The sequence below is a fragment of the Notamacropus eugenii genome, chromosome 1 (assembly GCF_028372415.1).
Source record: "Notamacropus eugenii isolate mMacEug1 chromosome 1, mMacEug1.pri_v2, whole genome shotgun sequence".
In the NCBI taxonomy this organism is placed as follows: domain Eukaryota; kingdom Metazoa; phylum Chordata; class Mammalia; order Diprotodontia; family Macropodidae; genus Notamacropus; species Notamacropus eugenii.
The window spans coordinates 479,541,288-479,556,718 of NC_092872.1; the positions used below are offsets into that span (position 1 = coordinate 479,541,288).

The following is a 15,431-nucleotide window of genomic DNA, read 5'->3' on the forward strand; positions in this document are numbered from 1 at the left end:
TCCTTAGTGGAGAAGAAAAGGCTGATCCCAAGGAGAGGACAAAATGTGAGGGCTCATGGGTCTAGAGCAGAGTATAGGTAAGTCTTATAGGGGATCCTATAAGACATACCTGGGCCCTGCCTCTAGGTGCCATCTGACTACCCTGCAGAAAGTGTTCAGGGACTCAGGGCATTTAGAATAGGGGCACTCAAAGGAAGGAGAGGCAGTGGCAGGCAGTGTGTGATAGCGTTCATGGAGAGGGCTGACGCTTAAGCCATGTCCCCATGGGGGTACTGCCCATGCTGCTGGCACCCCCTTGTGCATGTCCTCTTCCTCCCACTCCCCAGGCTTTGGGTCTTCCGCTACACCTTTGCATGTCCTAGGCTCCAAGCTCTTGCATGTCGTCTTGTGCCCGTGAGTGACAGTTGCCCCTGTCTTGTGCCCATAGCCCTGGCTTCTCATACCTCCTGGCCTAGGCTGTCATTGACTGGAATGAGGGAGTGGTTCCCAATCTGATTCTTTTTCCCAGCGCTTCCTCAACCCCTGACCCACCCTTGGCTTCAGTTTCTGGTCTGTATGTTCTCCCTCAAGGACCCCCAGGACGTAGATGGTACTATCAGTTTCCACTCTCCCTCATAGACTTTCTCAGTCTAAGATGGCCACATCCAAGTGGCCTCCAAGGAGGATGCTGGTTTCTGAGGTGTTTTTCCCCTTGGATTCTGTAAACGACCCTTCCATTCCCCTCTTCTAAAACGTCTTGGGGTGACTGTATGATGAGGGGACAGGAGCTGAACCTGGCACTTTGCTTCACTTTGGGATGTGGCCTTTTGAAGGAAACATATGCCTTATTCCAATTTATTCCTCTAGTTCAGAGCCATCTAGTTATACCCCCTCTGCCAGAGTATACTTGGGGCCTCACTCACAGGCAAGGTGTTTCCTAAGACAGACATTCTGCCTAGGCCTGTCCCCAATGCCCACCAGGCCTCCCAGGGGCACAGGGACATCCATGTCCATGTTCCCCTTGTGTACGTGGCTTTCTCCCCTGTCCCCAGCTCCAGCAGTACCCCCACTTGCGAGAAGAAATGGAACGCATTGTCACTACCCATATCCGTGAACGAGAGGGGAAGACCAAGGACCAGGTGAGGCCTCTCCTCCTTCCATGGCTTCTACTGCTGGCCATTCTTTCCACTCTGTTTTATTCTCTTTTGCATGAAGCCTTCCCTTTCTATTCCTGCTCCCTTGTCTATTTCTTCTATGTCTCACCCATTTCAGTGCCTTTCTATCTCTCTCTTGTCTTTCTTTGTCCATGCTCCCATCTGTCCTTCCATTCCCTTCCTACTTTTCCACTCCAATTCATCCTTCCACAGTCTTTCTTCTATTTCTTACCATTTCTCCCCTTCCCGTTGATCTATTCCTCCACCTTTTCATCCGTCTCTTTCTCTTTCCTCTCATCCATCCATCCGTCTCTACCTCTATCACTCACCCTCTGACTTCCATGCTTTCTCTCAGGTCATGCTTCTCATTGACATTGAATTGGCCTACATGAACACCAACCATGAAGACTTCATCGGCTTTGCTAAGTGAGTACTCCCCACCCTTGGTAGGAGGCACTTGCCCTTTTTCTTTTCTTTTTTTTTAATGTTTATTTATTTATTTTTAGTTTTCAACATTTATTTCCACAAAATTTTGAATTCCAAATTTTCTCCCCATCTCTCCCCTGCCCCACCCCAAAACACCGTGCATTCTTATTACCCTTTCCCCCAATCTGCCCTTCCTTCTATCACATTCTTCCTTTCCCTTATCTCCATCTTCTCTCTTTTCTTGTAGGGCAAGATAGATTTCTATACCCCATTATCTGTATTTTTTATTTCTCTGTTGTATGCAAAAACAATTCTCAATATTCGTTCCTAAAACTTTGAGCTCCAACTTCTCTCCCTTGCTCCCTACCCACCCATCCCCACTGAGAAGGCAAGCAATCCAATATAGGTTATATATGTGTAGCTTTGCAAAGGACTTCCATAATAGTCATGTTGTATAAGACTCACTATATTTTCTTCATCCTATCCTGCCCCCCATTTATTCTAGCCTCTCTTTTGACTTTGAATCTCCCCAAAAGCGTTTACTTCTAATTACTCCCTCCTCCCATTAGCTGTCCCTTCTATCATCCCCCCACCTCTTCTTATCTCACTTTCCTGTAGTGTAAGATAGATTTTCATACCAAATTGAGTGTGCGTGTTATTCCCTCCTTAAGCCAAATGTGATGAAAGTAAACTTCACTTTTTCCATCTCACCTCCCCCCCTTTTCCCCCTCCATTGAAAAAGCTTTTTCTTGCTTCTTTTATGAGAGATAGTTTGCCCCATTCTGTTTCTCCCCTTATCCTCCCAGTATATTCCTCTCTCATCCCTTAATTTTATTTTTTTAGATATCATCTCTTCCTATTCAACACACACTGTGCCCTCTGTCTACATATGTGTGTGTGTGTTTGTATAATCTCTCCAACTAGCCAAGTACAGAGAAAAGTTTCAAGAGTTACAGATATGATCTTTCCACATAGGAATGTAAACAGTTCAACTTTAGTAAGTCCCTTAGAATTTCTCTTTCCTGTTTACCTTTTCATGCTTGTCTTGCTTCTTGTGTTTGAAAGTCAAATTTCCTATTCATCTCTGATCTTTTCATCAAGAATGCTTGAAAGTCCTCTGTTTCATTGAATGACCATTTTTTGCTCTGAAGTATTATACTCAGTTTTTCTGGGTAGGTGACTCTTGGTTTTAATCCTAGTTCCTTTGACTTCTGGAATATCATATTCCAAGCCCTTTGATCCCTTAATGTGGAAGCTGCTAGATCTTGTGTTATCCTGATTGTATTTCCACAGTACTCGAATTGTTTTTCTGTTTGCTTGCAGTATTTGGCTACATTATTCCTAGGAGTTTTTCTTTTTGGATCTCTTTCAGGAGGTGATCAGTGGATTCTTTCAATATTTATTTTACCCTCTGGTTCTAGAATATCAGGGTAATTTTGCTTGATAATTTCATGAAAGATGATGTGTAGGCTGTTTTTTAGATCATGGCTTTCAGGTAGTCCCATAATTTTTAAATTTTCTCTCCCGGATCTATTTTCTAGGTCAATTGTTTTTCCAATGAGGTATTTCATTGGCTTCAATTTTTTCATTCTTTTGGTTTTGTTTTGTAATTTCTTGGTTTTTCATAAAGTCATGAGCTTCCATCTGCTCCATTCTAATTTTTAAAGAACTCTTTTCTTCAGTGATCTTTTGAACCTCCTTTTCCATTTGGCTAATTCTGCTTTTTAAAGCCTTCTTCTCCTCATTGGCTTTTTGGACTTCTTTTGCCATTTGAGTTAGTCTATTTTTAAGGATGTTATTTTCTTCAGCATTTTTTGGGTCTCCTTTAGCAAGCTGTTCACTCACTTTTCATGATTTTCTTGCATTGGTTTCGTTTCTCTTCCCAGTTTTCTTCCACCTCTCTTACATGATTTTCAATATCCTTTCTGAGCTCTTCCATGGCCTGAGACCACTGCTTATTTATTTTGGAAGTTTTGGATGCTGAAGCCTTGATTTCCTCTGACAGTAAGCATTGTTCTTCCTCATCTGAAAGAATGGAAGAAAATACCTGTTCACCAAGAAAGTAGCCTTCTATAGTCTTACTTTTTTCCCTTTTTTGGACATTTTCCCAGCCAGTTACTTGACTTTTGAGTCCTTTGTCAAGAGAAGAGTGTACTCTGGCGCCTATAAGATCTCAGTTCCTCCAAGGTGGCACAATCAAGAGAGAGGAGTTGACTCCTCTCCTGGTCTGCACACTGCTCTGGGAGCAACAAAAAATTTTTCTGCCCAGATCTGTGAGTAGAATTTCCTCTCCACAACTGCCTCTAGTTGCTCCTCCACGCCAGTGCTCCTCCTCACCCCACAGCTGCCAGCAGGGCTGGACTGCATTCCCTTCTCACCCAGGTGAAAGAACTTTCTCACTGACCTTTGAACGCTATCTTTGGTGTTTGTGGGTTGAGCAACCTGGGAACCATATTTGCTGCCAGGGATTCTGCGCACCTTGAGGCCTGCTCCGGTCCTGTCTGAGCCAGGCTGCACTATGCTCCGCTATGAGCCCAGTGCAACAGACCTTTCCTGTTGGCCTTCCAGACTGTGTTGGGCTATAAATCTCTCACTCTGTTGTTTTGTGGTTTCTGCTGCTCTAGAATTTGTTTAGAGTCATTTTTTACAGGTATTTTATGGGCTGCAGGGGACAGCTTTTACAGATCTGTTCTCCTACTCCTCCATCTTGGCTCTGTGCCCCGCTGCCCTTCTTTTCTCTGGGTCTCTGACTACCTCCAGTCAATCATCAAGCATTTATAAGTGCCTTCTATGTGTCAGACACTGGGCTAGGTGCTGTGGATACAAATACAAAAAGGAACATTCCCTGACCTCAGAGAGATTATTTTCTACTGACATACCAGGGAATGCTGTTGGGTTACAGGAGGGGTGGGCAAGGTTGGGGAGCCTCATCAGTAATCCAAGACGCACTCAACTTAATTCCTTGGAATCTCTTGTACATAACATGGCATAAGTGAAGAGGTCAGTGAGGGCATCTGAGGGCAGATGATGACATCTAACTGAAGAGAAGGCAAGAGTTTTCCACTCCTTGGGTGTAAGGGAACTCCTCTTTCTTCCCTGCCAGTGCCCAGCAGAGGAGCAGCCAGATGAATAAGAAAAAGACATCAGGGAACCAGGTAAATAGCACCTATTTCTTGTTCTGCCAGGGGACGGGGTCTAGTTTGGGTGGCTCCATCCCTAGAGCCTGGAATCCTCAGATACTCAAAGGGCATTAGAAATTTGGGATCAGAAGTTTCCAGACTGGTGGGTGCCCTGCCCCATAGTTGGGCCCTGTCCTCTCAGGCTTTGCTACAGGGACTCCCTACTTTTTAATGGGCCAATTGCCAAGTACAGTCAGACTGGGCAATCATAGCCCTAGACTGTGGCCCAGAGGGTCCAGGGCCTCCTTTGACCAATGAGGTCCCTTGCCATGGCCAGTCAACCCCGGGGAGAACTCTAGGGTCTGGGAGCATGCCTGGTGGCAGCCAGCAATGTGTTGTCTGACTGGGCAGCTCTCAAGTAATGGTCTTTCCTCTCTCCCCGATGCTCCATGGCGGTTGCTATGGTTACTTCTTTTCAGGACGAGATTTTGGTGAGTATCAGGACTGTCACTGTTTGGGGTTGGGGAGGGATGTGGGGGCTTTGTTTGGGGGAGGAGGAGGTGGAAGATAGTGTGGTTACTGTGTGGCACAGGCCTTTGCCCCACCAGGGTGTTAGCCTATGTTTCCATCCTGTGCTAGTTGTGCTGGAGAAGGATAGAGAGCAGGCACCTTTGCTGAATACCTCGTGTGTTTCTAGGTCTGTGCTAGGCACTGAGTGCCTTGATAAAGATGTATACAAAGGGTCCCTGCCTTTAATAGTAATAATGAGTCATGGCTATATAGTGCTTTAAGGTTTTCAAACCATTTTGCATACATTAATGCATTTGGAATTTACATTCTGTTGCAGGATGGGGGGGTCAAGACATAAATCTTTGAAAAGATAGATACCAGGTTAATGCAAGAGGTTCCCCCCAGATGTTGTGTTGGGCAGTGACCAACTGAGAGAGACAGGAGGAGGTAATGCCACGTTAGGAGAAGGGAGAGGTCATCAGGTCACCAGGCTTTGTCAAGGTGGTGAAGTTGGAGCTAGACCTCAAAATATGGCTTGATTTCAGCTAGGGGAAAACCGATGAGCCAAAAAGGCAAGACAGGACAAGATGAGGTGTATTTAGGAGGGAATCTGGCTGGCTTCCTGTAGGGGAAGCTGGAGAAGATGTGGCTGGAAAGGGTGCTTGGGACTACTGTGTTATGGAGGGTCTTAGATGGGAACCAGTGCCTTCTCCCTCATGCTAGCAAAACAGAGCACCTTTCAAACTCACCTGAGCCTCAGATTAGAGGGTTCAAGCTCTGGGAAGTGCACAGGGCAAGGACTAATGGTCAAATACATGTGAGGAAATTGAGACTCAGGTTTGTCCTAGGCTACCTTACCAGTGAGTGGCAGGGCTACAGACACCAACCCTTAGTGTCCTGCCATGATGTTAGAACTCCTTCCATGATTGAACTCTTCCTAACTAACATATAATGACAAGAACTCTCATCCCTCTGAGATGTGATGGTCTGGGTCTGGGAGTTGGTTTCTTTTGGGGATCATTCTTTCCCCTTCCTTTAGGGGTGCCAGTGAGAAGAATAGGACATGAGAGAAGCACTTTGAGTCCTAAGAAGAGGCTTCAGGAACCTGAGGCCAACTTTTCATTTACTGAATGCCCTCCTTTCATCATTAGAAGAGAGGGTCCTTCCCCAAGGATCCCTGGGGGCTTTCCTACCAGCCCTGGGACTCCTGGGGACTTTCCTGTCTATGGGAAAGTACAGACTGTCTTGAATATAGTAGTGAGAAGATGAGGTGGGAAGCAGGGGCTTCTCCAGGGCAAGCGACAGAGAGGGGTCTTGTGCACTACAGGGTCTCACTTTCCAAGGGCAACTATTAATTACCTTCAACTGACTCGAGAGAGATTGAGGACTAGCTGAGCTTATCCTTAGATACCATCCCCCAACCTAAAGTGAGAAATCTATCCTTCAAGCCCCCCCCAAAAAAAGAACAGATTATAGGTTCTAACTCCTTGAGCCAGTATATATAACCTACTTCTAGGTATAAGGCAGTTTAACTCAATGCAATAAACATCAAGCATTTTTTTGTGTAAAGACTGGCACTCAGAGTCTAGTAAGGAGAGGTGACACATAAGCAGATTGGACAAAATAATACACGTTGCATATATAAGAAAAGTTCAAAATAGACTGCTGTGAGCTTTCAGAAAGGAGGTTTTTGCCAATGGGGAGGGGGAGCAGGAAATTGGGGAAAGCTTCATGGATATGGTGGTATTTGAGTAGGATTTGAAAGGATGGCTAGGTTTTCATATTGGATGGAAAGGGGAAGGGAGATGGGGTCAAATGGGGAGGGAGGAGTAGGGCATTCTGGGAGGGGTGTGTGTGTGTGGGTTCAGGTGCATGCACGTGCATGCATGGTGAGACACCAGTGGGCATTGGTGACCTGTCTTGAGATAAAAAGACTTCTATACCTAAGTGAATATTTATCACAATATATCCTCAGCATTCAGTCCTCAGTGTCCAAGAGTTGACTGTAGATCGGGATTGGGGTTGGGGGAAGGGGAACATATGAGAAAGGATTCAGGTCTCTTAGGGTCCCAGGGTTTGGTTCCTTCTCCCTTTCCCATCCACTACTTGACTGCCTCCCCCCATTACCACCCCAGTGAGTTCTGCTGTAAGAAATTCTGAAGTGCCTTGGGGACAATCTGTGACCAAACCCTTGGCCTCTATCTCCCCCTTCTCCTCTTCCCAGTCTTTGAGCAGATCCTGCTTCTGTCTTAGGATCACAGAATCTTAGGGCCTGTAGGTACCCATGATATCATCTACTCAGGAATGACCTCTACAGAATCCCTGACAGGTTGCCATTCAACCTCATGGTTAAAAAGCCCTTTATTACAAGTTCAGATATGCTGCCTGTGATTTCTACTTTAATGGTCACCAATCTATGAAAATCTTGGATAGCATGATTTAAACAGCATCCCCTCCCCCTGGACTAGCCAGTCCTCCAGAAGGGAGGATGGGATAACTCAGGGGCATATTTTGAAGTTTATGATTCAGCTTTGACTGAATGAACACCACCTACTATAGGCAAAGCATTGTGAGCTTTCCAAAAGTAAATATGATGAATCTCTTCGGGAACTTGTAGCTTAGAAAAGGGGAGAAGACATTAATTACCTGAGTCACTAATAGTACAATGTTTGGCAAGTGTATGGTAAAGATTGTGGGTTCCCTCTCCCCTGGAGGTTGCTAATGATAGTTTTTTGAGGGACAGTGGATGGATGGATTAGTCTAGATGATGGAGGAGGCCCCTTCTACAACTGAGATCTAGTACCAGAGAGGGACAGAGACCCCCCGCTCTTGAGAACTGGTGGAAGGAAGAGAGAATTCCCAACTGTGGACATCATGGAAAGTTCCATGACAGTTGTGGCCTTGGAGCTGGATCTTGGAAAACTAAGTTCAGCAGGAAGACACCTCAAAGGCCATATAGTCCATGCATCATTCTGCAGATGAGCAAACTGTGTCCCAAAGACATTAAATGACTTGTAGTAAGTTAATCGCACAAGGAGTAAGATTGCAGGGTATGCATTTGAGTTATATTAGTTCATCCTCCCTTGTGTTTATGGCCCCAGCTCCTTCTGCTCTTCCTCTCTGAGAATCTTGATAGAGAGAAAATGAGTTTCCCCTCTTTCTTCCCTTCTCCATTGATCCAATTCTACTCTCTGGGGTACCCACAGGTGATCCGAAAGGGCTGGCTGACCATCAACAACATTGGTATCATGAAAGGAGGTTCCAAGGAGTATTGGTTTGTGTTGACAGCTGAAAACCTGTCCTGGTATAAGGATGATGAGGTGAGTACCCACCAGTTGGTGCCTGGAAACTGTTCACCTAAAGGGGCAGGACACAGGATATATTCCCTATATGCCCACAGCCTCACTTTACCCTTTAAGAAGGGCTGTAGCAAGGCATCTTAGAATCATGGAATCTTAGAGCCGGAATAGAGACTGTCTGCTCTAAACCAGGGCTTCTTAAACTTCTTCTACTTATGACCCCTTCAGCACTTCTTGAACTGTGGGGTTGCAGTATATGGGGTCGCAACCCACAGTTTAAGAAGCACTGGTCTAAATCACCTGTGATGCCTTGGCAGTGCCCAGTGGGCTTCCCATCTGATGAATCTTGAATGGATATAACTCTCGGGGTGCCAATAGAGGAACCCACCCTTGAAGGTCTAGGTGGTTAGCCAAGGCCCAGGTTTCAGACCATACAATATTAACTTGGGCTGTGGGGAAGAGCAAGGTGACAAGAAGAAACTGGTTTCTCTCCAGGTCAAACCTCCCTTCTATATATCCCCAAAACCCTTAGGGGAAGGATTGAGGGGCAGGGCCTAGAAAGAGAACATAGAGAACTCCATCAAACCTTGGAAACATGAAAACACTGACAAAACACTTGGAAACTTGTGTGAGGCCTGAGGTTGTGTGTGCCAAGTGGGGGGAGAATGAAGACTGTTCATTGGACTAATCAGGGAAGGCTTCTTGGAGGAGAGCTGGGCTTTAAAGCTTTCAAGTTAACAGAGAAGGAAGGGACAGGAGGAGGCGTTCTCTGTTTCAGGGGGCTGAAGGGGCCACTGGAGTTAGTTGGTGGAGAGGGATTGCTATGCCACTCTTTCGCCCCGAGCCCAGCTGCCTTCCTGTTTTCCCAGCTTCAGGGCGTTCCTCTTTTGTGGCCCCATAGGCCCATGACACATATGAGCCCAGAACCCTTGTTAACCCCTTCCCCCCAACCCCCTCCCACACCCAGTGGTCAAAGATCTCAAGGCTCCACCTCCTCCACTTTGGAAGGTGGGAGTTGTCAAGACTGCCTCAGTGGCTCCTATGCAAGACCCCCTCCCCCTTGAAGGACTAGACCTCTCCCCTATATCTCCCACATCACTGTCTTTTGCCTTTGGGCTCCTTTAAGAGCTTGGCTGCTTGGCTCTAACATCTGGATTCCAGAGGTGACCGGGAGGAGTCCTGAGAATGGGGGAAGGGGGAAAACTCATGGTAATGAACTTCAGCTGGCAAAGAAGTGGGGAGGAGTTTGGATGGGGGGAAAGGAATGGGTCTTTTTCATCATGTGGGGAACCAGGGGGAAGATGGGGTGTTTGAGGAGGAATCTTAACAAGAATGGCAGAAAAAGACAGGTTTTATATTCCCGATTTCCTTAAATTCTTGTCCTTGGCTGTCTTCTTTGACCCCCTACCCTGAGTCTTCACAGTTTGGATGTGTTATTTCCCTATTTCTTCCTCTGGGGTGGGGCAGTCACCCCAGGGAGGCCTCCCAACTCCCCTCCTTGTGGGGGATGACTATTAGGGGTGTCTGGGCCTTTTTCCCCAGCCAGGGCCTCTCCCTGTACTCCAGAGTCCCCTTTAAAAAAGGGATGGAGACAGAGGCAATATAGATAGACTGAGCTGGGGATGGGGAGGCAGAGGTCTGTGGAGGGGGGGGTGGGTGTGGGGGAGGGTGAGTGTGTATATGTGTGTGTGTGTGTGTGTGTGTGTGTGTGTGTGTGTGTGTGTTCCCTCAAGTCCTACCATCAGAGAAAACACCCCTGGATCACTTTAGACCCCTGTTGTCTCAGAGTACGGGGGAGGGGGTGCTATGAACGGGAAGGAGTTAGCCTTCATTGTAACAATAGCACCTCGTGGCTCTGGGCCACGCACGGCGCTCACAAGCATGTGTATGTGAGTGTGTAGGTGAACCTGTGGGATAGTCAAACACTCCAAATCCGACTCCCTGCCCACCTCCCCCTCAACCCCCGCCTCAGGATTTTGTTGGACTGGGAAGGGTATGATGAAAGCTTGGGTGTGACTATATGGCACTCTATTGGACAGCTCTGTGTGTGTATGTGTGTGCATCCACATGTGTGCATGCTTGAGAGGAATAGAAAATGGGATTGTGTGTTTGGGGAATGCTTCAGTGGGTGTTTGGGGTGTGAGTGCATTTTGGGGAATTCTGTGTGTATTGGGTGTGTGATGAGTGTATTTCTGTGTTCAGGGAATGTGTGTGTATGTATGTGTATGTGTGTATTTGGAGTCATAAGTGTTTTAAGTCTCTAAGGGATGTGTATGTTTTGGGGAGGTGAATGTGCTAATATGTTTGAGAGTATGAATATGTTTGGGGGAATATGTATGTTTTGGGGGGGCATGAGTATGTGGGATGTGAATGTGTTTAGGGGCCAGAATGTGTTGTGTTGGAGTATTTGTGTGTGTTTGGGACGAATGATTGGGAATATTTGATGATATAAGTGTATGATTGGGGGAGGGTGTGAGTATGCATTTGTAAGTGACTGGGAGACCACTTGGGTCCAGTCAGGGGTTCATTCTTCATTACCCCTACCCTCCACCCCTGAGTTCCACTGGCGCCTTCTCCTCTGCCCTGAGAAAGTTTTTTTTGGTGGGGTGGGCAGCGGGTGGGAAGGGAGTAAAAGGGAGAGAAACTGTCTCAGAATGAGGCAGCCTTGTAAGCAGCAGTAATCCACCACAAACCTAGCCCTTTCCCAAAGACCTTTTGGGAGCTAGAAGCCTCTCAAACTCCCCACCCCCACCAACCACCCCAAGCTCCAGGGCATGTCCACTGGGCTCCATCACTTGCCTTCTGGCTCTTTCCCATGCATGCCCCCTTCCCTCCTCCAGTGGCTTCTTCTTCCATGGACTCAGCTCCATGCAAAGCAGAACCTTGCCCTCCCTGACCCCCCTACCCCCTACCCCCAGGATGCCTCCCCTTTCTCCCCCCCCACCTCCTCCCTGATCCAGGAATGAAGGGAGAAGAGGTAGGGAGTTTGAAGCCTCTGGAGCAGAGGTGGGAGCTTGATTCTGGCTCCGATCCTCTCCCGTGCTGTGCCGCACCATGCCACCTCCATGCCCGCGGGCACGACACCGTGTGTAGCCCAGCCCAGCCTAACCAATGTGCAGACTACTGTACAATATTGGAGTCCTGAACAGATAGTCTAAACACTGGGTAGACGGAGTGGAGTCTGTGTCCTTCTGTCCCGCTGTAGCGTCCGGCCAGGCTGGCGGCGGGCAGGCGGCCGGAGTGCCCCTGCGTCCCTTCTCCCCTCTCCTCCCTAGCTCCCGCTACCACTGCGGCGGGCACACTCTGGGGCTGGGGCTGCTGCCGAGTCTGGCCAGTCCTCCTCGGGAGTGCGGACGCCCCCTGAAACCAGGTCTCTGTGATGCGAGCCCCTTCTCTCCCCGCCCCAGCCGCAGGGGCCTCCCGCTCCGTCGTCCCCCCTCCACTCCCAGCTCCCCTTCTGTCTCATTTGACGTGGCAGGGGCGAGCTTCGAGCCTGGGAAGGAGGGGCCTTCGGGAGGGGAGCCCAGGGGCTGGGGAGAACAGGAAGTAAGAAGGGATAAGGTTGCTGGGGGGGAGAAGAGGCAGTTTCTGTACCTTGGTGTCCAAGCCCAGAAATAGAGGGGATCCCGACTGGCGGCAGCCCTGGCCTCCCCCCTCTAGTGATTCCAGATGTTCTCTGGGCCATGTGTCCCACTTCCTCTCCCTCCCTCTCTCCCTCCCCACACCTCCTCCTTCTCCTCCTCCTCCTCCTCTTTCTTTCTCCTTCTCCTCTCCCCCCTTGCAGCCCCACAACTCTCTCCTCTTTGGGGCTGCCCTGCCCAGGATAAAGAGTGCTTTATGTGAAATTGAGGAGGAACTGGTCACTGGGGCCCAGGAGTGAAGGGGAGAATTGGAACCGGCCAGACAGGGAGAACTCCCATTTACCAGCCACCCTATCACTGCAGAAGGATGGAGGCAAAGGGGACGGTGATCTCTTCCTCCCCCTTCCACCCACCCTCCCTGCTGAGGCAAACAAGCTTTGAAAATGTTTTCATCACCTCCTGGGGAATTGGCCTTGGTATTCTAAAAGGACCTCCCTCACCATCTAAACTTGTAACATACACCAGCCCACCCAGCAGAAACATGCCAGCACACAGGGACCCACATATGCTTCCTCCACCAAATGCCAATACATGTCAATCCATAAACACACAAACCTGCCCCATTGATCTAAGCCAAACTCAATACATTTGCCAAGTGTCATGACAGGGAGGTGGTCTCTGACCCTATCATCCAATCAACCAAGTCTCTGTCCAGATTTCACCATACACACACACACATATATATAGGACTCGCAGACACAAGACACACAAACCCACAGTTATACTCTAATCTTAACCCACCACTACAGATTTGCGCACCCACTTGTTTACATACCTCTCTCCCTTCCACATACACACATTCTTGCACCCTCATACACAGCACACACACACATCCACACTGACATAGAGCCTCTTGATTGCTAACACATGGGCTGGGGGTTGAGCCAGCCCTTTGAAGCTAGGGGCCCCCGGGCAGGCTGCTCTTCTCCCCCCCACCTTCCTGTCTTAGCACTCAGGAAATGAAGTCAGAGGGCTGATCTAAACCAGGTCCTATAGCCCAGAGCCAGGGCTAGAAAAGGGTGAGCTAGAGGGATGGCCAGAGGACTGGAGGAAGGGACAGGGTAGGAGAGGAGAGCCTCAGGAGGGCCCTGACCCCTCAAGTATCCCTTCCTCATTTGGAGTTGCAGTAGATCCTGGAAAGCCAGTAAGTGGCTTCTGGCAACCCCTAGGGAGAGCAGTAAGAGTGACCTCTCTCTGGGCTGCTTATGTGCCTAGCTGAGCTATGGATGCCAACACTGGCAGCTCCTCATCTCCTGGCCCTGCTGTAGCAGGGGGTTGCAGACATAGCTTGGCTTCTGGAGCTTTGGGGCTGTGGCCTTTGACTTCTTCCTGCGAACAAAGAAGCACTGAACACCGCTGGGGCTGTTGTGGTGACTGACTAGAGGAAGCCATGTAGCCCCAAATCTCTTTTTTCTCCCCTGGACTTCTCTGCTCAGAGAAGGGCACTGCCAAGGGGCAGAGGGGCTTATACAAAATAGGATGTGAGAACACAGTCCAGGAAGTGGCCTGGGGACCACCTCCCACCTTTCATGCACCCTCCCTTTTCCCTCTCCCAGCTTCACTCTTGTGCCCCACTAACTCCCCCTCATCTCACCTCAGGTTGGCATTATCTTGGAGAAACTGAGCAGATGGTGCCCTCTGGTGCCCACTTTGGGATATACAAAAGCTGCCAAAGTGAAATCTTCAGCTGCAGAGCCGGGAACTGTCTGGGTCAGGAAAAGGGTCCCTCCCAGGGGATCATTCAGCATGACCCTGGACTTAACCCTCTACTATCTTCTCTGTTTTTAGGAGAAGGAGAAAAAGTATATGCTCCCTGTGGACAACTTGAAACTCCGAGATGTGGAAAAGGGCTTTATGTCCAGCAAGCATATCTTTGCCCTCTTCAACACTGAGCAGAGGTATCGAATGTTGTGTGTCCCCGGGCACCTAGAGAGTATCCCTCCAAGTCTTGCCTTTAGGAAGCTTGTCATCCCTGTAAAGCATGTGCACAGTACATGATAAATGCATGGGAGATGCGAAATACTATGAAGCACTTTGAAGGAGGCATCATTCCCAGGTTTGTAGAGTAGGCAGGATTGCATATATCATCACAGAGCAGCCTGTACCTTGGGCCTTGAAGGATGCCCAGAAACTGGCTCTTCTCTCTTGGATAGGACAGAGGATAAGAGTGGTGGCATCTTAGATCTAAGCAAAGGGCTCCTGAAGAGATAACTGAAGCTGGGAGCCAGGATGCCTAGGTCTCTTCTGCCCACTATCTGCCCTGGGTGAGGGTGTGGTATCGTTCCACAGGAATGTCTACAAGGATTACCGACAACTGGAGCTGGCCTGTGAAACTCAGGAGGAGGTGGACAGTTGGAAAGCATCTTTCCTGAGGGCTGGGGTATACCCAGAGCGAGTTGGGGTGAGTCCAGGCTTCATGGGGAGCCGAGACAGTTAGGACCCTGCCTCCCTGATTGTAGCATACGAGGGACGCCAAGTGTGCTATCCTGTCATAGTAGACATGAGAACCTATCTGGGAGGTGTCTCTTAGGCCTTTCTCCTTTGGGCCAGAACTGTCTTCAGTGTCTTGAGAGTCCCCACTGGCCAAAAAAATCAGATATCAAGAGACACTCCCCTGCTTTTTAACCTCCTGTCCCTTGTTTGCTTATTGGGTCCTGGTGGCCCCAGAAATCCCAGGGTAGTTGTGGTGGGAGCCAGGGCAAAGGGCGGAGTTAAGCAGCCTATCCTTCTCTGGGGAAAAAAAGAATTCAGATCTCTCCATAACCTTTCCCCTTACTTGACTCTTGTTTTTTGTTACACCACCTTTTCTGTCATAGATAGGGCAGTTCCCTGTGTTTCCTCTACTCTGGAAGTAGTTTCACGTGATTCCTACTTCTCTCACAGCAACATATGTCCCACTGGTTTTTGATTATTTGATTATTTTGATATTTTCTCTTATGAAGTATTATTTCTAGAATTTTTTCAGTCATCTATTATTATTTCTAGCATTTTCTTAAGTGTCTCTGTCCCAGGACCACTATCCTTTCCCCTCAAGGGGCCTCCCATGCTTTCCTTTAGACCAAGCTTTCTTAGCCATTTTGTTTTTTCTCATGGACCCCATTGGCAGTGTGGTGAAACCCAGACGTCTCAGAATAATGTTTTTAAATCATTGAGGAAAATGCTAAATTTAATTTGAGGTAGTAAAAATAAAGATGTGTTTGTGTGCGTTTTTTTTTCCCAATCCAAGTTCCTAGACTTTCCTGAGCTCTCTCCACAGACTCCTTGGAAGGGTGGTGGAGCCCAAGTTAAGAACCTTGTTAGACC

The 15,431-nt window shown here is 48.3% G+C and overlaps 1 protein-coding gene across 4 annotated transcripts in view; it reads left to right on the plus strand.

The window, feature by feature from the left end:
- The window catches only part of DNM1 (dynamin 1), a 63,579-nt gene that overhangs the window by 38,350 nt on the left and 9,798 nt on the right, over positions 1-15,431 (plus strand). For 3 of the 4 annotated variants that reach the window (XM_072632571.1, XM_072632572.1, XM_072632574.1), the window contains exons 11-17: positions 1,032-1,118; positions 1,489-1,559; positions 4,663-4,714; positions 5,158-5,169; positions 8,395-8,508; positions 13,917-14,026; positions 14,418-14,529. In XM_072632571.1, the coding sequence (XP_072488672.1) occupies positions 1,032-1,118; positions 1,489-1,559; positions 4,663-4,714; positions 5,158-5,169; positions 8,395-8,508; positions 13,917-14,026; positions 14,418-14,529 (558 nt within the window). The remainder of the gene's footprint in view (positions 1-1,031; positions 1,119-1,488; positions 1,560-4,662; positions 4,715-5,157; positions 5,170-8,394; positions 8,509-13,916; positions 14,027-14,417; positions 14,530-15,431) is intronic. The other variant, XM_072632573.1, reaches the window with a different exon arrangement.